Source organism: Perissodus microlepis, chromosome 18, assembly GCF_051167445.1.
Source record: "Perissodus microlepis isolate ML-2025 ecotype Zambia chromosome 18, ASM5116744v1, whole genome shotgun sequence".
NCBI classification, from domain to species: Eukaryota; Metazoa; Chordata; class Actinopteri; order Cichliformes; family Cichlidae; genus Perissodus; species Perissodus microlepis.
The window spans coordinates 35,071,783-35,095,369 of record NC_140478.1 but is presented as its reverse complement, the minus strand read 5'-3'; the positions used below and the strand labels follow the sequence as shown (position 1 = coordinate 35,095,369).

The following is a 23,587-nucleotide window of genomic DNA, read 5'->3' as shown; positions in this document are numbered from 1 at the left end:
GGTTCTGGTTAGAGTTCACTTCCACACCAGAATGAGCACTACTGGCAGCTATAGTGCAGATCCTTGGAGTACATCTGACAAAGGTCATTGCAAAACTAAACTAGCTGGGGCTAGCTGCTTAGCAGCAACTCAGGTCTTTTACTAGTGAATTACAGCTGGCTTAAACTGGCCTCCTGCTGTGCAGAACACCATGATTTTCTTTTTTATGTATAAAACTACAACAATTGGATGAATGTATCTTATTAACCTGCTATCACCCTTTCACTTGTTACACTTCTAAAAAGATCTTGGAAAAAATGCAACTAAGGAAAAAAGAAACAGAAATGCTACAATTTAATACTTATGTCCACCAATTACAGAGTCGATCATTTATGTGCTGTATGTGACTCTAACAGTGTCGCATTCTTCCTGGTACAGGCTGTACTGCGGGAATATCTTGTTCTCGCGGCTTCCCCGTACTGTGGGTGCAGAGATGCAACGAGACCAACGTAGCTGTGAGCGCATCTGTGATTAAATGAGTCGCAGGACGGACACACTTGGGCGGCTCTGTATGATAGACTGGGGCAGTAATAACAGACAGAGTGTACTTCACTCAACACCAAATAATAGGACTCTGTTAAAGTCTGGAGGGGTAGAATACACTTTGTCCCTGTTCGTCTCTGTGTTAAATGTGTGAGAAGAAAAGGAAACCTCTCCCAACACGGTCGCATCTGAAAACAAACTCCGGGTTTGAATCCTTCCAAACCAAGACGTGTTTGGTCCTTAGGTCACGTTTTCGCACATATCATCCATCTGAAAATCTGTTGTTGTGTGTGAGATGTGGTTAGTCATCTATTTAGAGCTCTCACTGATGCCTTCCTCTGACTGACAGCATAATCAGTGACTCACAAGCGAACAGCCACGAGCTTTCTACATGAATCATAGGTGATGATAGCAGGAAGATGATGGTGTACCAGTTTATGTGCATATTAATGAGGCACATGAGATGATACCAAGTCTGAGGTTGACTCTTTGGTAGCAAAAGGAGTAAAAACAGACTCAGAATTTAATAAAAACATGTGTTTTTAATATTTTACTTTAATAATCTCTGGGCTGTGTAGGTGGAGCGGGTTCCTGCTGTGCGCCATAGCCATGCTGCTGGTCATCTTCCCCATGTTCACCTTCCCCAAGAAACTGCCGCCCCGACACAAGAAGAAGAAGAGGAGGAAAAAGCTGAGTCTGGACGACCTGTCCAGTGACGACGACGTCCTCAAGGAGAAGAGCAACAACAACAAGACCCAGACGGTCACTTCGTCCATGGGCTTTGGCAAGGACATCAAAGGTACTGGAAAATCGATGATGTCAGCTATTAGAGGAGTGTTTCCCAGAACTATGAGGGTGTGGGCTGTTTAAATATAACTCTTTAGTTCAATTTATTGACCTTAAAAGACGAGTTCAGACGGTCTTTCAAGTCTAATGAATGCAGAACCCAAGTCAGCCTCCTCTAATTGAATAACAGAGTAGAGGCTTATCGTGTAACTGCAGCTACCAGAGAAGAGAATAAAGCAGGAAAATTTCTACTATTAAGAGCTGTTTCTGAGAAATATGTTACCCTAAAAATCAGTTTGGGGCCACAAAACATATTTCAGCGTTATAATGAAGGTGATACAGCTTATTGAGTATAAATAACCCTGTGAGCATGTCAGTAATTCATATCTTTTACCACATGTTTCTACTCTGCAATCCACAAACTTTTTATTTTCATTAAAGTAACATTGGGGGTTTTTTTGCATTTAGGAAACGTGACTAAACCAAAGAATTTGTCAGTTTTATTATGAAACAGTTGTGAAGTAGAGAGAAACAAAAACACCTGTTAGCATTTTTAGGCCTACTTTGAAACAAAGTAGCTGTAACGCTAAGATGTCCCCTGTGAGTCCCACCTGGGTTCAAATTAACCACGTTAAAATTGCCCCAATTTAATAATTAGTAACAGGAACAGGATAATTAGGAATCCCAAATATATTTGGAGTAATTTTGACTGAAAGCGTACTGCTAAGCCAGCAGTGTTGGTGGTCAAAGCAAACATGTAGATGTAGTGACATCACTGTTAAATTCTGACTTTCCTCCTTGACTTTCATTCTTTTGGGTTTGGAATCTGTAGCTAGTCAGCAAAATTAAGAGAATAAGTAACCGGATGATACATGGAGGCAATGACACGCAAAATATTACAACTTTATTTTCCAGTACACAACAGTATCCAAAACAATAAAGGATGAAATAATTTCCTTAATCACGATCATCTAGTTTTCTTTCAAAGCCACGCGGTTCCACTGAGAATGGGCTAAAGAGCTTCAGTTTCGAGACGCCCGGGTTAAAGCAATAGCTACACTTTTAGTATAGAGAATAACTTCTACAATAGGATTTTAAAATAGGATGGGTACAGAGTAGAAAGATATAAAACCATCAGTTATATATCTCAGCACGCACAGCAACAAGTGAGGCAACAACAGATGGTTTAGAGCCGATCGTTGTCCACAAAAGTCCTGTTTTTGTTTCGTGTTGACCCTGCTGAAAGCCACAAGCCGAAACAATGAAATGACCACATACTACATTTGTTGCTGGAGCTTTAATCTCTTCAGGATTGCAACTAAATAAAAATATACTTTTTGCTACATCGCGGTAGCATCTTTGATGATTTAAGCAGACTTCGGTGTTGCTCAGGCAGCTCCTTCTGAAAAGGTTTGACAGCAAAGTCAAGAGAACGTGTTACGTGTTACTGCAAGCTTTGTTTTTCTTCAGAGTGCTGCAAGGTTTGGAAAAAGAAGTCCAAATGGAGTTGGTTTCGTTGCCCCTCTTCACAGCACTGATTTAGGAACATTTAGCCAAGGGGGCGGTTAAAGTTTTGATTTGAAGTGCCAAATCAAGGAAGTAGTATTGAAGGCTTCAATTTTAGCTGTTGTTCATGATTGTGAGGATTTTTACAGGCAGCCCTTGAAGGGCTAAATGGTTCTCTTACCCCCGTGTGAAATATTTCATATTTATTTACGGCCACTTTTTTCCCAGTTGAGTGGTTTTATTTATTTTGTGATAGTACAGCTCTGTTTGTTTCTTGTCATATTTTCTGTACTCCTGAGAGTAGAAAAGCTACTCTAAACCTGTGTGCAGTGAACAACGTGTGTGCAAATGTGTACAAATTTTGACAGCGTGCAGATTATGAGGACAGTTGAACTAAAGTGAACATGTCAGTCTGTCTCAGCCATCTGTAGTTCAGACTGAATCACAAACGGATTTGCAAAAATCAGAAGGGTTTATTTTCACTGTTGTGACGCTGACAGAAAAAAACCAAAAGCTTTACTTTGTGTTCATGTTTTTTTTTCTTCACCCTCTTCCAGACCTGCCTAAAGCCGCAGTGAGGATCCTCAGCAATGTGACCTTCTTGTTTGTCAGCCTGTCCTACACGGCAGAGAGCGCCATCGTAACTGCTTTCATCACTTTCATCCCTAAATTCATCGAGTCTCAGTTTGGGATCCCTGCCTCCAATGCTAGCATCTACACTGGTGAGTTAAATGTACACATTTTAAAGAGCGTTTCGCCTCACCATCTCACCTCTGAAATCCTGCAAAGACTGAAAACTGGGCTCAATAAATCTGGTTTTTAAACTTGGAATTTATTTCTCATATTAAATGAAGCCTCCTGTGATTTTCCTGCAGACAGCATGCAGACAGCATGCAGACAGACCAGAATATTCATACGACATCCAGGGCTTTAATTTGTGCAACTGCAGCGCTGGTTTTATCAGAGAGCAGAGCCAGAGAGGCTGTTACCCTAGCACTGCAAGCCAGCACATTAATAATAAAGAAACTGCTGTTCTTCAAATGAAGGGGGCACCTGGGACGCTGAGCTGGAGCGCTGAGTGCATCACACACAAAACATTAAGAAACACACAAAGATACAAGCACATTAATGTCCTACATACACTCACAGTCACACGCCGATGCACATGCACACTTAAACGGGCATACAGGCTAATACTTTAGCTTAAACACAGAGTGTTTGAATGCTTGTTGTGCTGATTTTCTGTATTTGATCTGAACAACAACAATCTAGATGGATAAATAGCATTTCAATGTGTTAACGCATGGGTTTGTTTTTGATGTGAACTGTCCTTTTAATTTGAAAATCCAACCTGAGGCGAGTGCTGCCTTGTATCAGGCGATCCATATAGAAGTGTACAGTCCTGTTTAAAGCCATCCCGTTGTTGTGGCTGATAAATAAAGCAGCTGAAATGAACATGACACTCGGGGCTGACGACCTTTTTTAGTGGCTTTGGTTATTTTGGTAGACAAGAGCTGTTTGCAGTTGGACCACATGTGGAAGTCTGCGTAATGCTGTTGTTTATCAGGTTTGATGAACTCTGCAGATATGAAATAGCTTGCATGGTATACAAGTCTGTAAGGAGTGCTTCAATTAGAGCAGGGGTGTCAAACATATGTCCTTGACATTAAATATATATGCTGTGTATGTGTGGCCATTAATGTGACTCTTATTCACCACTGTGGGCCCTCATGAAACTGACTTGGACTATTTTAGGAACTGGAAAGTCAGAGTGAGGTCATTTATGATTCCATTTCATCCCAGATTTAGGAAGTTATTTTGTTACTGGAGAAAATATAAGGCTACTTACAGCTGCTCCCTTACTCACAGGGATAACTCCACACATTTAAGCTGGCAGACCCTCCTGATGCAGCCCCCAAGCCATTTGTGTTTCCTTCTGAAATCAAACCGTGATCTTGAGCTATGCTAGTTAGTAATAATGATAATAATGAGAAACGTAAAGTGTTTCAGAAAACATTCGTCCATTGATTCTTTTTTTGCTGCTTACATGAGTCACAAGGGCGGCAGTCTAAGCAGAGATGCCCTAACTGGTCGCCTCCTCAGCCAGTCGTGTCCTGTCTCCAGATCTTCAGATTGTAAAGGACAAATTTATGATAGAAATTCTTTTTATAGTTAAAAATATCAGAACCGTACACACAGTGGAGTCAAAAATGACCCCACTCAGTCCCTCTAAATGATTCTCACTCTCTGTACGGATTATTCTTTGCTTTGAATGAGCAAAAACCAAAACAAAACTTTGCCCTTTTAAAAAATTGATTTTGATTGCTGTCGTCAAAGAACAGCACATTAGTCACACTGATGAGTCATCTGAACTTTCCACATAAAAAACTCGATTACTGAAAGCGGAGTTTATAAACACCCAACAAACTAGTGTTTTTCACACTGGTTCTGCATTAATGTTGTTTATTCCTTTTTTTCATTCCTTTTAGCCACATTAGTATGATTTTTCTCCAGGAAATTGCATCTTGTTATCAGAAATGTTTTAGTGTTTGAGTTGCATAACTGTCTCAGCTGTAGGCGGAGTGGGCTGTGAAGCCTGTGATTAGAACTGCCACTCATATATATTTTCAGAATATGCCATCCTCCGGTGAGTGAAATAAAATTATTTCTTGGGAACCTGCTCAAGAGTTTGTGAAGGTCCCAGGACCCCAATTTGGTATCCACAGCTGTTCACTTTAAGGGGCCTGAGTGGGTAGAGCAAAGCAGGAGCCCCCACCTGCCTGGAGTTACGGCGCTTTCCCTTCGCTTATTCAGCAGAACAAGTAAGATAAAGTGTAGGATATAATTTTGTGCCCACGTCTTTAGAGTTAAATCCACAGTTTAGTGTTTTGTCCTCAACTGTGGAAAAAAATCATACTTGGTTTTTGCAGTTTCCAATTTAGTGTCTTCTGTACTTTAAGGCCTTAGTGAAAGCACGTTGATGTTGTGTAGCCACACTTCTTTTAGCTTTAAACCTGCGAGCATCAAGAAAGAAACAGAAAATTCACCCACTGATCACTTGAAACTGCTCTTAGAGCCCCAAACTGATTTTGTTATCAGACACTGCGTTGGACATTTGAACACAGGTTACTTGCTTTAGGAGCCTGCCTCAAGTGGCCTTTAGAGGAACTGCAGTTTTGTGGCACTTGCACATATCAGCTTCAATTTCATCCTGAGATTTTGATGCTTGGTTTTGGATTTAAATGGCCAGTCAGTCTGTAATCCACGTGTCTTTAGTCATGCTGGCATTGTGTTTAACATTTCTAGAACAATCTTGAACGTAGGGCAGGTTTTATTAAGGAGGAAGCATTGCTTACAGAGAACCAGACAGTGTGGTGAGCTTTTAATGACATTCACTTAGGACTGAACACATCTGGGGACTCCCTGAGGCTAACGGCTGGGCTTTTACCCTCGGGAACTACATACCTTTATGGACTTTTTCCTGTTATAATTCCCATTTAACAGGAATGCACACATGATATATTACACATACCAACTAATTACAACTTGCAACAGCAGTGTTTTTTGTGTGTTGTTGGGTTCGTGATATAGAGTTAAAAAAAACATGGAGCCACTACTCTGAGACAGAAGCTTCCTCCATTAGACTCCATCTTCCAAGCTGAGAGGACAGACAGCTGCACAGGACACATTATCTAACACCTACTGAGTGAAGAGAGCATCTCTGCCTGGGTTAGAGGCTTCACTCCCTCCGAGGCTACCCACACTATAAATGTGTGCTGTCATGGCAATGCAAGGCTGCCCGGAGGCGGATGTTGTTGTGATCGCTGCGTTTTCTTTAGGATCTCATTGAAGAGAAAGCGATAGCTGCAGTGGCCACAGCTACACAGTGTGCCGCCGATTTGATCTGTGAAAGTCCAGCTTGAAAGCGAGCTGAGGCTTGAACGATAGACATATGTTTTGCTCACAGAGAAAATCATCTCTGGCCCTTAGTCCAGATAATTTACCCGCTTCATCAAACGCACTGTAACTATAGAAACAAAGTGCAGTGCGTCATACTCTGAAACGCACACACGGTAAAAAGAAAAAGTGAATTCACCACAATGTGCAGCCGCAGGTTTAATTGCTACAGGATTAGTTTATATTGCTTATACATAACCTGACTTCATTACCCTGGTGAATTTATGGCCACTTGGTGGCAGAAAAGCAGCACAACCAAACTGAAATACCACGTCTAGTTTTTATGGCTAGTGAGTCTGCAACACGCAGCGTCCTCAAAGACTCAAATATGAAGTAAAATTTCAAAGACAAATGTTGCAGTTTCTTTAAAGGCCACTTGAGGCTGGCTACAAATCTCCTGTAGACCTCTATTTTATTTTACTGTTTACTTCCTCTTAGAAGAAATTGGCTTAAATTGATAATCTCAAGCTTCCTAACAACTTATAGGATGCTGAATCTTTTTTAAAATAAATGCATTTGGATGCTGGTTTTAGTGGCATGGCTGCTTTAATATACCAGTGTCCTGACCATAGATGGTGTAAAAGATAGATGCAGCTGCAGCGATGCCACCGGCTGACGTCCTGTCATAGTGAAACTGCTGTGAAGCATTTTATTCGTCACCATCTTGGTTTTTTGAAACCACGTGTGGTGAGTTAGCTCCTCTGTGGTTTCAGCTGTTACTGAGAAACATATCTGTGACTTTAGCTTCTAAAAATATTCTCTTTCTTCACCGGCTGACTGTACATTTTCTATCTTCTATCTTTCAATTATACCAGATTCATTATATTTATTACTGATATAGAAAAAAAATATTCCTAGAGATTTTGGGCTCCAAAAGGAACATTAAAGATGATAAACATTAAAGCCAGTTTCATGTTTCTGTGACATAACTTTCTAGTTATTTTATATTTTTATGAGTTTGCTTGACTAACTTGAAACAGCTTTGAATGAAACACATTTGAAGAAATCAGTCAGTGTCTCCCACCGTTTAGAAAACCACCTGTACCACATGATAATACGACCCCTTTTTTCCTCCAGTGAATTATCAGAAAGCAGGTCAACAGACAGAGTCTCGGTTCATTTTTCTGTTCCTCTTTGTCACAGATCTTGAATTGCTGCCGTTTTGGTATTGAAGCTTTGAAAAATCCTATAATAGAAAAGAGTCTTTGTTACTTTGTCTCCTGTATTGATGAAGCTGTGAGGCCCCACCTCCATTTGCCTCATAAACTTTTCATAGTATGAAGGTAAAAGTTTCTGTGGCTGCAAGTTATTGTAATCTGCTGATCCTGAGAGGTACGGGTAAGATTTTTTTCCACATTTGATTATTTCTGTTTGCTTGTCTTTGTCTCTTCAGGTGTGATTATTGTACCTAGCGCCGGCGTGGGGATCGTCCTGGGCGGCTACATCATTAAGAAGCTGAAGCTGGGCGCTCGCGAGTCGGCCAAGCTGGCCATGATCTGCAGCGGCGTGTCCCTGCTCTGCTTCTCCACGCTGTTCATCGTGGGCTGCGAGAGCATCAACCTCGGAGGGATCAACATCCCCTACACCACCGGGTAAGGAGAAGCTGGGCGGGTGAAATCCGGGGAGGTGGTGGGTCGTGCTGCATCACAGCTGACGAGGAAGACTGACGTCACTTCGGCGTCAATGCCACTTCATTCATGTCTGAATTGAGTCTTTACACTGGGTCTGTGTGTGCTGTTCCTGCAGTGATGTGGTTGTGGAGGATGTAGAGAAACACTCAAAGGATGGAGGAGACAAAGACGAAGCTAAGAATAAACAGACAGAAGTCAAAGAAAATCAGACTGACTGAGGAGGAGGGTTAAAGAAACTGAGTAATGAAAGCGGTTGAAGGAGTGAAGTCAGCGAAATAGTTTATCTGGTCGTTTAAACACATGTAATCTGTTCCTGCCACTTTTCTCAGCCTTATTTCATGTCTAACTTTGTGTAATGTTGACCTCGGCCCTGTTTTGGAACCATATGAGCATCATCTTCGAGCCTCAAAAACATGAGAGGCAGCATCCTCCCTACCTGGATAATACAAAGTCTTAAAATGGGGTGAGGTCTCTGGATTCTGGTGGGCTTTGATTTGATTTCACACACTGTTTATTTACTTTGGTCCAAATCAGTTGATGAGTTTGTAAACGTGTAGATTTTCCCCATGATTTGGTTTCTTTTCACACAGAACAAACTCCATAGAACGTAGCGTTTTGTGGGAACGAACAGATGAACAGAATCAACTTTTGGAGGTACAGGAGGTGTTTAGCTCAGATTTGGCTTGGCTCACGTTCACATCATAAACAAATTGCTCCGAAGTTTGTTAAGACAAGACTGAGACCTCCTCCAAAGGGTCTCTCTGTGAATGTTTTCATCAGCACCAAAGTGCAATGACTGTGTTCACATCTGCATCTGTGAACTGCACCGAGAGGAAAAAACAGCCCAGTGTTTGATTTAAACAGACTAAACAGCGCAGTGTGAAAACACACTGATAACAACACAAGACATTTTGTGACAAAGTTTTTCTGTGTGGCGGAAAAACTAAACATCCAAACACCAGTCTACAAGCAGACAAAGCTCTTGCAACATGCATTCTTGCACTTTGAAGTCATGTCCAGGACATTTATTACAGCGTTTTGTTGACCGATATTTGTGTAAAGGACTGATGTACTGCCTGTTGCTAGAGGCAAAGACAAAAAGTACTTCTGTACAAGAGGTGGGCGATGGATTTTCTGGATCTGTGAATGGTTCCCCTGTAAGGCAGGCATTAAACTTAGTCACAGACACGGAGAGTCACAGACATCCTGCACGGGTCATCATTCCTGTTACAGTTCACGTAACGTCCAACTGAAGGATGCATGCATAGTCGGTGGCACTAGCATTTGTCACTTGGACCAGAGTGGATCCTAGAAACTCAGTCTGTGTCCAGACTGAAAAGTAAATCGTGGTTATAATGTCATTATAGGCCCTGCTGCTTGCACTGACAGTGGCTGGTGTTGTAAGCAGGCTATAAATAGTCTAGTTTGCTTGTTTGCTAATGTTGCTGACATGGTACTGTAATGAAATGGTGCCTTCATGTGTCTTAAAGATGATCAACCAAACCTGGAGGCCTGGCTGATTGTGAAATGCTCTCTGAATGATTTCATTCAGCCCAGTTTGTCACTTATAACAGACTGTAACCATAAACCTCTGCTTTTCACTGTAAAGGGCATCTGCAGCTATTTCAATACTGACTTCCAGTGACACAAAAATACATTTGTTACCTACAATCACATGAAACAGAAAGTTTTCCCCTATTTCTTTTCTTCTAATTGTTTCCTGTCACCCGACTGACGTATCAGTGACGTCTGCTCCAAACTGGTCTGTTTGTTCGATCTTAAAAATTTAGAAAATGTCAGAAAAAATTGGCTTCACGGTTTTCCAGGTGACATTTTCAAAGAGCTTGTTTTATCTGACATACAAAAAGTCAAAACTCTTCTATTAAAAAAGGTAGAAAAAAACCTCATGAACGTCAGGAATGTGTTGGTTTATCAGCGTTATTATCTGTTCATTTCCTGTACTGCATTTTTTAGCATTATTCTTATTTAGAGAAACAGAATAACTTCTTGCCTGTTATTTATTTTTATTTTGTTTTACTAGGAAACCTTGGTGGGCATATCCTCCAGCTTTATAACTATTTTATGGCTGAACAGCTAGATGGTTACTGAAGACAATTAGCAGCAGGTGTATTTGTTGACAACATAATAGGAAAAAAAGAGATTTTATCCTTCAGAATAAAATATCAGGCTAGTTTTCTTAAAATGATATAGCTGCTGTAAACCGAACAAACTCAAATCTTTGATATGAAGTCATAATAATACATCTTTTCCCCTGCAATCATCCCACACAGTTCTGAAGTTCATTTTTAGTCATGTTTTACTTTAGAGGCGGCACAAGTTTTTGGCCAGATCTGCTCCATTCAAGTCTGCAGCAAGTCTGCAGTTTCATCAACCTGACAGCCATCAGGTTACAAGAAGAAATACAATTTTGTTCCTTAAAGTTTACACATATTTGACATTCAGCCATCTTTTTGATTTTTTTTGTATTAAGTCTAAAACCTTAGTTGTTTTTTTCAGCACCTCCCCTGGTGTCGTTCTTTTGCTTCTCCTTCCAGATGTAAACTTGGAATCGTGACTCTTTCCCTTAAACCGCAGACATCCGTTTGCCGACTGCAGTGTGGCCTTTCTCCTGTTTAATCATTTCCCGGTCTGACGGAGTAGGTGGTAGTTTTCATCACCCCATCTGTGGCTCATGTCAGGGAGGAAGCAAATGTTCGGATGAGTGCAGGATAACAGATAACGAGCCAGTGAACGGAGGCGTTTTCTTTTGCACAAAGCGTCCCTGAGAGCGATTACATGGCAACTGTGGAAAATGTCCAAGGACAGCTTGGAAGAGAGGATCTTTGGCTGCGTGCCCTCTCTGTTTTCTCTCTCGTTTGTCCCTCTGGTCTTTTTTTATTTCCCTCTGTGAGTCTGTCTGTCTGTCTGTCCCTTTCGCCCTTTTCGATTCCCTCCCTTCTGTCTCCTTTTCCTCGTCCTCTCTCTGCTTTTTCCTCTTGTTCGTCTGTTGTGTTTTGATGACAGCTACGGTCGTCCATCCAACCCTACTGCTTAACTTGTTGTGAACAAAATAGGTCAGGACGTGCCAGCTTGGCACAAACTTTTACATGGACGAAGGAAAGAAGAAATGATTAGTTTTTCTACGTCTAGGACCAAGGCCACTGTGACCTGAAAACAGCTTGTTTTGCCCATAACTTAAGAATTCTAGTTTTTCTTTTTGGCTTTTCCCAAACACGTCAAAACGTCTGAGTGTTCAGTGAATTTCTTTATCTGTCAGATTTCTCTGAAGAAGATTTGTAACTTTTTCCTCACGTAGTGTGTGGGATTATAATATTATTTCATGCCATGTTAGACCCCTAATTAAAGATGGTGAATTATTATGTAGTTTTAGTTTGCATTATTCTCCTGGATTAGAAGAAGGTGATAACTATTACATTTGTTAAACTGATTTGCATTACATTAGATTAGACTGCTGATTTATTGTGAATGAATGATATTGTTTTATGATGCATTATACTGCTGAGTTATAAGAAATACTGTTTGCAGAAAGTCATCGCCTTATTTGTCTGATTAGAAGAGAACAGAACATACTGGAGAGGTTTTCTGCCCCATCTCAGCAGGAGCAGATAAACAGGGAGCCAAGGTCGTAGCTTAGAGAAAGAATGTGAATGTTTAGGCTTTTATGATTAGGTGGGGGCCACTAGAGGCTATAAGAGTTTGATCAATGCTCCACCATTTTGAGATCTGATGCTGTCTGCGTACGGTGTCCATCTCCCACGCGTGTGATCATTAAAATCATCGTTTGACTCAACCCGGCCGGACCAGTGTTGTTATTGTGGTTTTTCCTCTTGTATCCATCCCCAATATTTGAATCCGTAACAAGTGTCATCATTACTAAATAAAATAATGGAGAAATGTACCGAAAGTGCTCATTTAAAAGCTGTGATGACTTTTCCATCAGCCTGAGCTTTACTTTGAAAATCATGCTGCTTATTAGTAATGTGTTAGACAAGCAGTTAATATGCGGATCATTGCGAGCAAGAAATGAGCTTTTACACAGTGTTTAGTGTAATGATGTCGCCTGTTAACAGACTGAATTTGACTTAATGCCACTAAGTGCTGGAATTAATTTGTTTTCAGTGTTGAACACTCAGAAGTGGAATAGCTTTAAAGGAAAATAACTGTCTAATTAAAAAGGTTCTGTTTTCTCCCTTCAGACCTACACTCACTATGACGCAGAGGAACCTGACCGGAGGCTGTAATGTGAACTGCGGCTGTAAAATCCACGAGTACGCTCCGGTCTGCGGCTCTGATGGCATCACATATTTTAACCCCTGCCTAGCTGGCTGTGGCAGCGTGGCCAACGACAGCACTGGGGTAAGAGGCCACGATACCTGTGTCTTTTTTTTTTAAAAATGTCGACACTAAAAGATCTTAAATTCAGTCTAAGATGTATTTTAAATGTTTTGTTTCACTATTTTCTGCCCACGGCACGTTGTTTTCTCAGCTTGACTGTTGCTATTTTCAGCTCATGCAGCTCCGTCCTCTCATCCACAGGCAGGTCGCGGCAGATGGCCGCACCCCCCTGAGCCTGGTTCCTCCTGGAGAATACTTCCTGTTAAAAGGGAGTTTTTCCTTCCCACTGTCACCAAGTGCTCGCTCATGTTAACTGGGATTTTTTTTCTGTATTATTTTAGCAATTTACCTTAAAATATAAAGCGTCTTGTTGTGATTTCGCGCTACATAAATAAAACTGAATTAAATTAAAGGATCAATAAGCTCATAGCAGAATTGCTACTCCACCTACAGCATTGGTCCAAATTTAATCAAACTAGCACAAACTAAAGGTCACGTATGTCATTTTTACTGGCAACAACCTCTGAACTGTGATGGATCATGAGTTTGGTGATGTTCTCAAACAGTCATGATGTTTGCTGGGTTAGCTTCTTTAAACCATTCAGCTTCTTTTTTAAATTAGAAAAAGGTTCTAATTTGGTATATTAACTGATGTATAAATTATATTTTTCTGTTCTTTTCAAATTAATAATTGCATTTAGACAGTGTTCTTGAACTTAACTGTTACTTTATAAATTATTTCGAAGTGAGATGGAAAGTTTTAGTTTTGATGTGCTTTTCCCTCAATATTCATTTTAAACGATCTTCAGTTTAACTTGTTTGAACTTGTAAACACTACGGGGTAGTAGTAACCTGGACACTATCCTGGCGTTGTATATGTGTGATTTCAAGGCCAAAAACCAGAAGATTTTAATAATTTTGGCAAAAAAAAGCAAAATGTTACCAAATTTAATTCATTTTGTTGTTATTATACAAGCAAAGCCAACACAATGATATATACAGTATTAATATGTAGGTGCAGCGCAACACAACACAGTAATGACACGACACAGTAACATAATAGAAAAGCAAAAACATAAAATGATATAAAAGAGGATAAAATAAATAATAAAAATTAAAAAAAATCATATAGATTAATATAAAGAAAATAAAATAGCAGGTTAGTGACTTATAGGTAATCTGTTGTTACTGATAAAGTGTCAGAGTGTGGCAGGTTCTGATCCAGTGATTATGTGTGTTACAGTGTGTGACTGTGAGTTCAGTGCTTATGGTGCACATGATTGGAGAGACAGATTTACAGTCCGGGAACAAAAAAATCTGTTCCTGAGCCTTATAGTGTGAGACACTGGTACTGTTTCACACTCGGTGGGGGATCAATGTTGAAAGGGGGAGTGGGGTCATAGTTCATGTTACACGCATGCAAGATAAAGCGTTTCAGGTAGCAGTCTTTAACGGCACATAGCGGGTGCCAACAGGACGCTCTGTTGGTTTCACTCATCGCTGCAGGTGCAGTGATCGTACCAAGCTGTTGTGCAAGATGTTACCGTGCAGTGGTAGAAGCTGTCCAGATGGAGCCTTTTCAGTCTCCTCAGGCAGTGGAGGCATTGTTGTTGCTTATCAGGAAGTATATAGAGACCATGTCAGGTCCCCAGAGGCATAGAGACCAAGGAACTGAAAGCTCGTTATGTTCTCAGCTTTACCCTGTTGTAGATGGGGCTCTGTCTACCTTTTTTGGACTTTCTATAACATTAAGATCAAGGTTTTTGTTTGAGTCAGCAGATGCTGGATCTGCCCTCTGTAGGCCGTCTCGTCATTATTAGACGGAGGCACTCGGATAGGTTTGAAAGAGTAATAAAAGGCCTTTATTTTTCCAGTGCTAAAGACATTAAAAATACACCAGTGCAAATCTTCAGGGCGCCCACTGTTAGACTGCCATATGAGCAGCAGTGGTTTGAGGGACACTCCTGTTACTTTCTGTTTTTATTTTAAAGGATTTGTTTGGTTGGTCTCATTTAATTCATCCAAAACTGTAGAACCTCAGGAACATCTGCTTCATGGCTTTCTCACTTGTTTTTAGCAGTTACATTAATGTCTAAAGTAATAACATTGTGAATCATGTATCTAAACTTCCATACGTATCTTCATTTGCCCTCCAGATCCGAAACTACTCCGACTGCGCCTGCGTTCAGAGCCGGCAGGTCATCACGCCGTCGACCGGCAGTCAGGGCAGCAACCAGCTGCAGCTCGTCATCGTCAAGACCTACCTGAACGAGAACGGCTACGCCGTGTCGGGGAAGTGCGACCGCACCTGCAATACGCTCATCCCCTTCCTCATCTTTCTCTTCATCGTCACGCTCATCACTGCCTGCGCTCAGCCCTCCGCCATCATTGTCACCCTCAGGTACACCTTTATGAATCACTCACTGTGAGGAGGATGGGATGTCAATGTTTTGTTCCAACTAAAAGTCGTCAGCCTCTTTGGTTTTTAAGTAACAGCCTCTCTGCAGACCAGGTGTTCTTATCACCTTTCTGAGAAAAAAAGAAACAATTTTCTATTTTTGTAGGAAATGAGTTTTCAAAAATAATCAAAGTGCTTGAAAAGTTGAAGAAACTTTACTGACTGTAGACAAACTGTGAGAGTGAGAGTAAAGGCGACACTGTTGACTTACTGGTTGATCTACATTCCCTCTCTTACCTTATGGACAGCTGGCCTGCAAGGAGCCAGTTGAGATGGTTTAGGCATATGAACAGGATGCCTCACGAGCGCCTCCTAGGTGAGGTGTTTTGGGCATTTCCCATTGGGAGAAGACCCCTGGGATAGTACTGGGATAGTGCTGGCTTGGGAATGCCTCAGTATCCTTCCCAGATCAGCTGGAGAGGTCTGGGCATCTCTTATTAGACTGATGATGTGACTTTGGACCTTTTAAATATAATCACCACATATAGTAAAAATAATGACTGTGTAACTAATTTGCCTGATGGAAATGTGTGTATTTGATAGATATTTCTGAACATTCGACAAATAAAAATGTTAACATCATTAAAGGATTCAGGCATGGGGCCATTTTCGATTTAAAAATGGATAAGTGGGTCTTTGTTAAGTAGATTTGTATTCACGCAGTAGGACAGTCAATTAAGATGAACATAATAAAAAAAGCCAAAAACACAGATATTTGTTGTGAATGAGCAGAATTGTTGCTGAATCACGTCTAAGCTGATCAAGTCTGCCGGCATCAGTCTTGTTATCTTTATCTGATAACAAAGCTCTCCTGCTCTCATCCAAACATGGTGACGTCTGTGTGCAGAGTCAGCAAACTTTAAAGAGTTTTATCAGAGTCGACTGGCGAATCTCCGCCCTTTTAATGTCCCTGTAATGCACTAAGATTAAAGGTAATTTGGCTAATGCTTGAAAAAAGCTGTCCAATTTAAGTGACTGGAGAGACATTAACCCTTTAAAACATGGTTATGTGCCATCTGTGGTGAAAACACTCTTAGCCAAGTCCACAGATCAATTCCCATCCATTTGGTTCATTTTTACTTTTGCTTTTTTTTTTAAGAATTAACCGTTTTATTTTTCATAAATATGGCCGTGAAGCTTTTCGTTTCTTTGGGGGATTTTATTGCATATTACAGACCAAGAGGTTGCACAACAGGCATGGATGGTGAATATTTATTCGAGTTGTGAAGTTTGACTACCTCAACCAAATTTCCATTTCTATTCCTGTGTGTGGTCTCAGAAATGTTTTAGATGCAGGCACGATGCTTGGAAATAAATCTACATTCACGGAAACACAGAGTTGTGTGTTGTTATCACTGAACAAACAGTTAAAATTTCAATTTTCTCTGAACAAACACTTAATTTTAGCAATTCAACTGTAATATTTAACATTAGCTTAGGCAGTTGCTTTATTTTGTTCTATCATCTTCTGTTTCTGCCTTCCTCAGTCTCCTGTCTGTGTGTTGCAGGTCTGTAGCGGAGCAGGAGCGGCCGTTCGCTCTGGGAATGCAGTTTGTCCTCCTCAGGACTCTCGGTGAGTAGAACCGGAAAGCACAGAGCTGCTCGTCTTGTTTTATTTTGCCATGACATTAAATAGAAAAGCAGAATATCAGCAGTGTTATTTGTGGAGCTCGATGGAGAGATGGGCTCACTGCTTGTAAACACTCGGTGCCTCCTGACTGACGAGATGTTTTACAGAGTTTTAAAAAGTGGCAGTTATCCTGAATAAGGAGGAGTCAAAGGAGGTGAATTATATTTGATGCATGTTCAGGGAGCTGCTGTCAGTGTAAATTATTTGGAGGACAGTTAGAAACTCTGAGGTGTTTGGGGTTAATCAGGTGGTGAGGATTATGAAATTTATGAAATCCAGGATGGCACTTCTCATGTTGTGCTGCAGTTTCTCACAGCAGCTCCTGCAGCTTTATTGGCGTCTCACCTCAATGAGAAAGCTGAGAGCTCACGTCTGTTCTGGGTTTAGTTTGTTTGTTTTTTTACCTCCCTTGACCTCTTCTTTCCCTGTTTTCTCTTCCATGTCATCGTTTTTTTCTTTCTTTCTGCTCTTTCCATCTCCTTTTCTGTCCACTCTCTCGTTCTTTCCCCCGCCTGATTTCTTCTTCTTCTCTTTTTTTTACTCAGCCTACATCCCGACTCCCATTTATTTCGGGGCCGTCATCGACACCACCTGCATGTTGTGGCAGCAGGACTGCGGCGTCCACGGCTCCTGCTGGGAGTACGACGTCACCTCTCTGCGCTTCGTGTACTTCGGCCTCGCTGCTAGCCTCAAGTTCCTTGGCTTCCTCTTCATCTTCCTCACCTGGTACTCCATTAAGTACAAAGAGGAGCGGGTAGAGCGCTGGCTCAAGCGCCACCTGTCGCCCGTCGACACCGTGGGCAGCCTCGTCTGCCACCCCGGCGGCCACAAGGGCCACGCCCGCACCCGATCCTGTCCCGTAAATATCCCTCGAACCGACCCCAACGCTCTGCCTGCTAATGCACCGCCGCGCGCCGGCACCCTGAACCGTGGCGTTAGCACCCAGAGCTGCCCCGGCCAGGAGCTGAAAGCAATAACTCCTCCGGCAGCCACGGCTGCACCTTCACCCGCAGCGGCGCCCAACCCCACACCTGCCCAATCACTGGAACACGTCTCAGTCCGAGTCTGAGCTCCAGATCGAGGCCAGGCGACGAGGTAGGTCTCTTCCACTGACATCTTGTTTCTCCAGTCAGCTGGATTTTTAGCCGCTGTCAGGAACACCAGTCATAACACGGATGTCCTGCTCGCATCTCAAATCTCTGATTAGCTGGTGAAACACTGGTAAACTACGTGGACCGAAAACCTTCAGGTAGACCTCCACTTTGTCCAGACCAGGTGGAAATCTCTGCTCGGTTCATTGAAATGCAAATGGAAGCTTGGTTTCCTTTGAGATGGAAGACAGTTCATCGCTCATAAGCCCCCACCTCCACCCCTCCACCTTGGCAATGTGTGCCTTCTGTCACCACGATCCTCACATTAATAGTACAAAACACACTGGAAGCCCCTCACACACAGACTGGTCACCTTGTAGGAGTCACCTGAACAGATACCTCAGCTTCGCTAACCTCTCCCTTCAGCTTCAACGTCGCCTCACGTCTGCGTGCTTCATCCTCATTTGCGATTTTCTTTTGAGCCATTTTTGTTCTTGTATCAGCGCTTTCACTGGAAAAAAAAGAAAAACCTTTGGAAATGTGATACACAACCGTTAAAGAACTGGAAACCGATGGCATGGTGCTATGTGAAAAACAGCATCCTTTTTTTAAATCTTTTTTTTAAAAGAAAAAACCCAACAGGTCACTGGGCTAAGCAGCTTGGCATGCACAGAATGCCTTCCTCTTCGATGCAAGGCCTTTTGTTGCTCCCCTGACACAATGACACGCAGTATTACTGCTTAAAGTCAGATTGTGTTGGCTTTTTCCAGCTCCATACAATGCATCCATACATCCGGGCCTCCGACTGGCACCCTGTGATAAGCAGCTTAACCTGGGGAGAAAAAAAAAAAAAGAGGATCGGCATTTTCCTCCTGACCACATTCCCGTCGAGTCAGCGGCGGATTCTCCGAATAAACGACTGGAAGAACGAGGAAAGAAAATGACTGCATTTCAGGCTCAGTGACTTCCGTCCACTTTACTAACAGCAACTCTAACATTTGTACTCAACATGTAGGATGGCGAGTAGTCGACCATCAAGTAGAGGTCATAGTGTAGTCATCTGTTCCCTTTGTCTGCTCCAGAAATGAAAGCGGCGTCTGCAGATGGAAACTGTATGAATGCACCTTGTTGGTTTAATATGAAACAGTAGTCCTGGTGTATTATGGGTAATGACCTGCTCGTCTGCCAGAATGTGATGTGTGTTGCGTTTGATAGGTGTAAGTCGCAGCCAAGTGAGGAAAAAATAAGAAAATAAGGCATCAGTTTGCAGAATGGTTCAGTAGTTTATTGAGAAAGTAGAGAAAAGGTCACAGATTCCTGATGGAGTGCAGCTAATGATCGTTTTCTTTGATCTAAAAAAAAGTCAAACAATGTAAATCAACAGTTTTTCTGAGCTCAAAATTTTTTTGTTCAACCCCAAAACCCAAAGATGTTTTTAGCAATATGAAAAACCGAAACGCTTAACCTATCAAATGTGCAAGTCCAATTAGGCTCATTTCCAGCTCTACTGTTTTACTCTTGGACTCGACTAGAGTAGCTTTGCATGATTCACAGTTTAAAATAATCCTCTTTTAACTCATACAGGCCTTTGTTCAGCCCCTCAATTCGTCCACTGTCCCAAACAAGCTCTTTTAATATTTTACACCAGTGGTTCTTAAACATTTTCAGGCCTGATCCTGTTTTCACCTGTCACTAAATCATTTTTATCAATTACTAACAACAAACATAGGGTTTTGATCTAGAGTCAATGCAAGAGCATCAAAAAAAAAAGAAATCAGAGTACCACTGCTTTAAACCTGCTTTCTTCTGGTTGGCTGCCCCTCACAAACAGTAGGTTTGAGCAGGAGGGGGTGGGGCTTTGGTCTCACACCCAGAGTGGTGTTGCCTGAGATGACAATAGTAGGGACTTCCCAGCTCACTCACTTAAATATTCACCATTAAAACAGCAGACATTTAACGGCAAGTAAGGATAACAGCTCGACTTTAAAAGACAGATTTAGTCGTTAAAGGTCAGAATAAATTTTGCTCCATTTATTATGACATTTAAAAAATATTACATTAAACTCAGCAGAGTCGTTTTTTGGTAGACGTTTTCTGATCGTGTTCTGTGAAGGAAAAGTTGCACAACTGCTACTAAATGCACTGAAAAGCAAGCAGTCACCGTATTTGGAAAGTTTTCAACAAGAAGTCTCAACAAAAATAAGTAAAAATGACCAATCTGAAGAAAACACAACCCAATAACAGAAAATTTAGACCTTTTTTTTTTTTCTTGTTTGTTTTGATTTTAAAGGTAACAATTAAGCCATATTTAAAGCTTGTTTTAAAATTAGTTAGTGGTTAAAGTAGTTAAATTTTTGATTTAGCAGCCCAGTGGAAGCAAATAAACACCATGACTTTTATGTTTTTAATTCTACTTTACACTAAACAAACTGTGGAACTGAAGTGCTACTTAACAGTGATGAAAGCTCAAAAAGTAACAAGTTTAATTCCTAAAATGTTTTAATAGTTTTGCAATAAATCAATAAATGAATAGTATTAGTAAAAGTAAATTAATAACATTCGGACACTGTCAGTGCGCACAGTGATGGGACAAACTTCTTTTTTTGATCCCGAAAATAATTTTGCTCCAAATTTTTTGGATTCTTTTAAATCCAGAGATTACATTTACAAAGGAAATATTTTTGAACCTGTACCACCATGTAAGCCATGTTTGTGTTTTGTATATAAACAGTTTGATGAGGATTTGCTTCCACTGTGGCTGCAGGCCAAAACTTTTCTCCTCAGTCTAGAAACGGTGAGGGCATTTCTGAGCTTTAGGAACAGAAATATAAATTTAGATCAGTGTCGGAGCTTCTTTCCTCTTGGCTCTCTGTTTACAGCTCGTTACACATCTGTGTTTGTTTTTCCCTCTGAAAACTCAAACCTCACAAAAACACTGTGTTTGGATGTCGAGGTGCGATGCCCGTGGAGGTTCGATGTTACATGTGCTCTTACTGTACACGCGCAGTTTCATCGATCGCTGTCCTGTGAGGACACCTGCTGGGCAGATGTGTACCAGCCGTCCGACACGCACATCATGTCCCAAACCAACCGAAGAGAAAGACGATCAATACTTGTTACATGCGAGACAGAGAACAAGAACCAAAACAGTATTTTTGTGTGTCGACAGCACGGTTGGTGCCTCATTTTGTCCCGGTGTTTTTACTTTTGAGACCTCAGATAAAAGCAGCTCTGATATTTAATGCTGAGCATTCAAACTGGGCAAACTTTAAAATGAGATGCCTGACCATCACTCCTGAACCCCAGAAAGTTTACACTCATTTAAAGCCACCTGTTTCATTTGCTGCACGGTTTGAGCTCCAGCAGGTGAAGGACAATTTTTAAAACGTTTTCTGGCGGTTAACCTCTTTAACCAAACTAATAAAAACGTAATAAAAGCAGCTATTTAAGCAGTAAGACTTCAGACAGATACCAACAGGTCGACTTGGGCTGTATTTTTATGCATTCATCAAAGATTCAGTAAAAGGACATGATGTTACAGTCCCTGACAATGCATTGCTTTAAATGGAGAAAATCTTGAGGGATGGCTGTTATGAGGAAAAGCAGCCCAGAAACTTGACCAGCGGCACACATCGTTGTGTGCCTAAACTTTCATTCTTTTACCCAAGCTAATCTGCCCTTTTTCCTTGGTTAGATTTAAAGAATTTAAAATTCAAAATAGTTAAACTCAAAGGTTTGAGCAAGTCTAGGCATACCTGTAAAAAGAGAACAGTTACTCATAAGTTTACGTTATACGTGCATTATTGACACAGTATTGTCACTTCATTGTAATCGTCAATACACGGTTATCATGAAACTCATAACAGCCAACAAACAATCGATCAGTCGACCCTTGTTTTTGTTTACAGTTACTGCATTAATATTATTATTATTATTATTATCATTATTATTATTGTTTTACACGTGCTTCCTATTTTGTTCCCCTCAGAGAGTCGCGGTGCATCTTGTGCAGCAATAGGATAAAAAATAAAATTCAAGCTAGAATATTTCAAGATGAGGCGCGTGCTGGAGCTGATGACTGACTGGTGAGCTTTAAGGGTTCAGTGATGTTAAAAAAGATTCTTGTTTTAATTAAAGTGATTATCATGGTTGAACAGGTTAGAGCTCATGTCTGATGCAATAACATGTTTCTGTAATGTCAGAGTGACTTTTGAGGTGATAAAATTAAGGACAGGTGGACAATAATCACACACAAGAAACGTCGTTGGGAGAAAAAAAAAATCGCACCACTTCTCAGTAAATGGAAGGAAAACTTGACGCACGATTCCAGTAGAGAAAGTAGAGTAGAATCAAATTTCAGCACATCATTCCATTTTCATGTACAGCGAGAACAACTAATACAAGTCTCACCCATGTCCGTCTGTGTCGTGTTAGAGATGCTCGTCCATCCGTTTAACATTTAACAACCAGAACATCTGCTGTTTCAGTTTGTCCATGCAGCGCTGCGGTTTAGCTGCAGGCGGCGCTGTTTCACGTCTCAAACGACACTGGGAGGATGAACTGCTGACACCAGTATTTCTTGATGGCTGGCTTTTTTTTAACCCTTTTTGATACCACACAAAAAGAAAATGGGAAGTTTTTGTTTAACAGGAGGAAAAGGTGCGTTTATTGGGGACTATTTTTCATGGCGGATTAGTCAACCTGTTACTTTTGGGGCAGCACAGTGATGCATGTGGGAGTGGGTCTGTGTTCATGGTAATAAAGGAACATTTCAGTCGTCTTTGGACAGCGGTGAAGTGCTGTTAGGAGGAAGTTTGTGGCTTTCTGGGTGTCGTACAAGCTTAATAAACCTCGTAATGAGGCACACAGGAAGCCTCCTAATCACACACCTGGACCACCTGATGCACTGATAGATATACTGTAATTTTTATAATGAAGCTGAAAGCTTTTTAAGGGGTTCAAAGGTCCAGAAATTCTCACTTCTCATTTTAGCCGCCCATAACCAGCCGTGCAGGTGGTGTCAGTATTTCATCCTCCGGCTTCAGGATTTTACCACATCGAGTCGTTTACCTCCGTGTGTTGCTTCATATGTGGCATCATTTCCAGACTGTGACTACAGACAAAGACTGAATCTTTACGAGCTCCTTCAGGCAGATGTAGGTTTTACCTTCTTCTTCTTCTTCTTTTTTTTAAAGAAAAAAAAAACAATCAGTATTGTATTTATTTCCAAACAGTGTTTTTGAATGACTGAACGATCGCACTGATGAGAGGCAACATGTAGATTTGTGGATGCACTGTTTACAGATGCCTTGGTTACTTGACTTCTGTCAATAAAAATGTGAAGAAAAAAATTAATAAAAGAGAATTATAGAAACTGCTGCTTTGTGTTTCTTCTTCTGTCTGCAGTCGTTTATCTGCCGCGTTCCCTCCAGCTGGTTTATCTTAACAGGAATTGAAACACAGAAGAATAACAATTAAAAACAACCCATTGAGCACATGTGGTTTTATACATTTCTTATATGTTAGATTTCTGTGGTTTGCAGTTCTTTAGATGTTATTCTGGGTTCTTATGTGACCTGGATGAGTCACTGGTAGCTTCTTGGAAAGTTCACCTCTCCGTTGTTCACTGGAGCCCCAAAGCCTTACAAAC

At 41.1% G+C, this 23,587-nt stretch overlaps 1 protein-coding gene across 1 annotated transcript in view; it reads left to right on the top strand.

Moving 5' to 3' along the window:
• LOC146368799 (solute carrier organic anion transporter family member 5A1-like) overlaps window positions 1-23,314 on the top strand; it is a 46,557-nt gene extending 23,243 nt beyond the window's left edge. Inside the window, exons 3-9 of the mRNA XM_084913763.1 lie at window positions 1,101-1,321; window positions 3,372-3,536; window positions 8,165-8,363; window positions 12,620-12,779; window positions 14,915-15,159; window positions 16,725-16,789; window positions 17,392-23,314. Coding sequence (XP_084769889.1) covers window positions 1,101-1,321; window positions 3,372-3,536; window positions 8,165-8,363; window positions 12,620-12,779; window positions 14,915-15,159; window positions 16,725-16,789; window positions 17,392-17,915 — 1,579 coding nt within the window. The 3' untranslated portion in view covers window positions 17,916-23,314. The remainder of the gene's footprint in view (window positions 1-1,100; window positions 1,322-3,371; window positions 3,537-8,164; window positions 8,364-12,619; window positions 12,780-14,914; window positions 15,160-16,724; window positions 16,790-17,391) is intronic.
• Window positions 23,315-23,587: the final 273 nt, after the last annotated feature.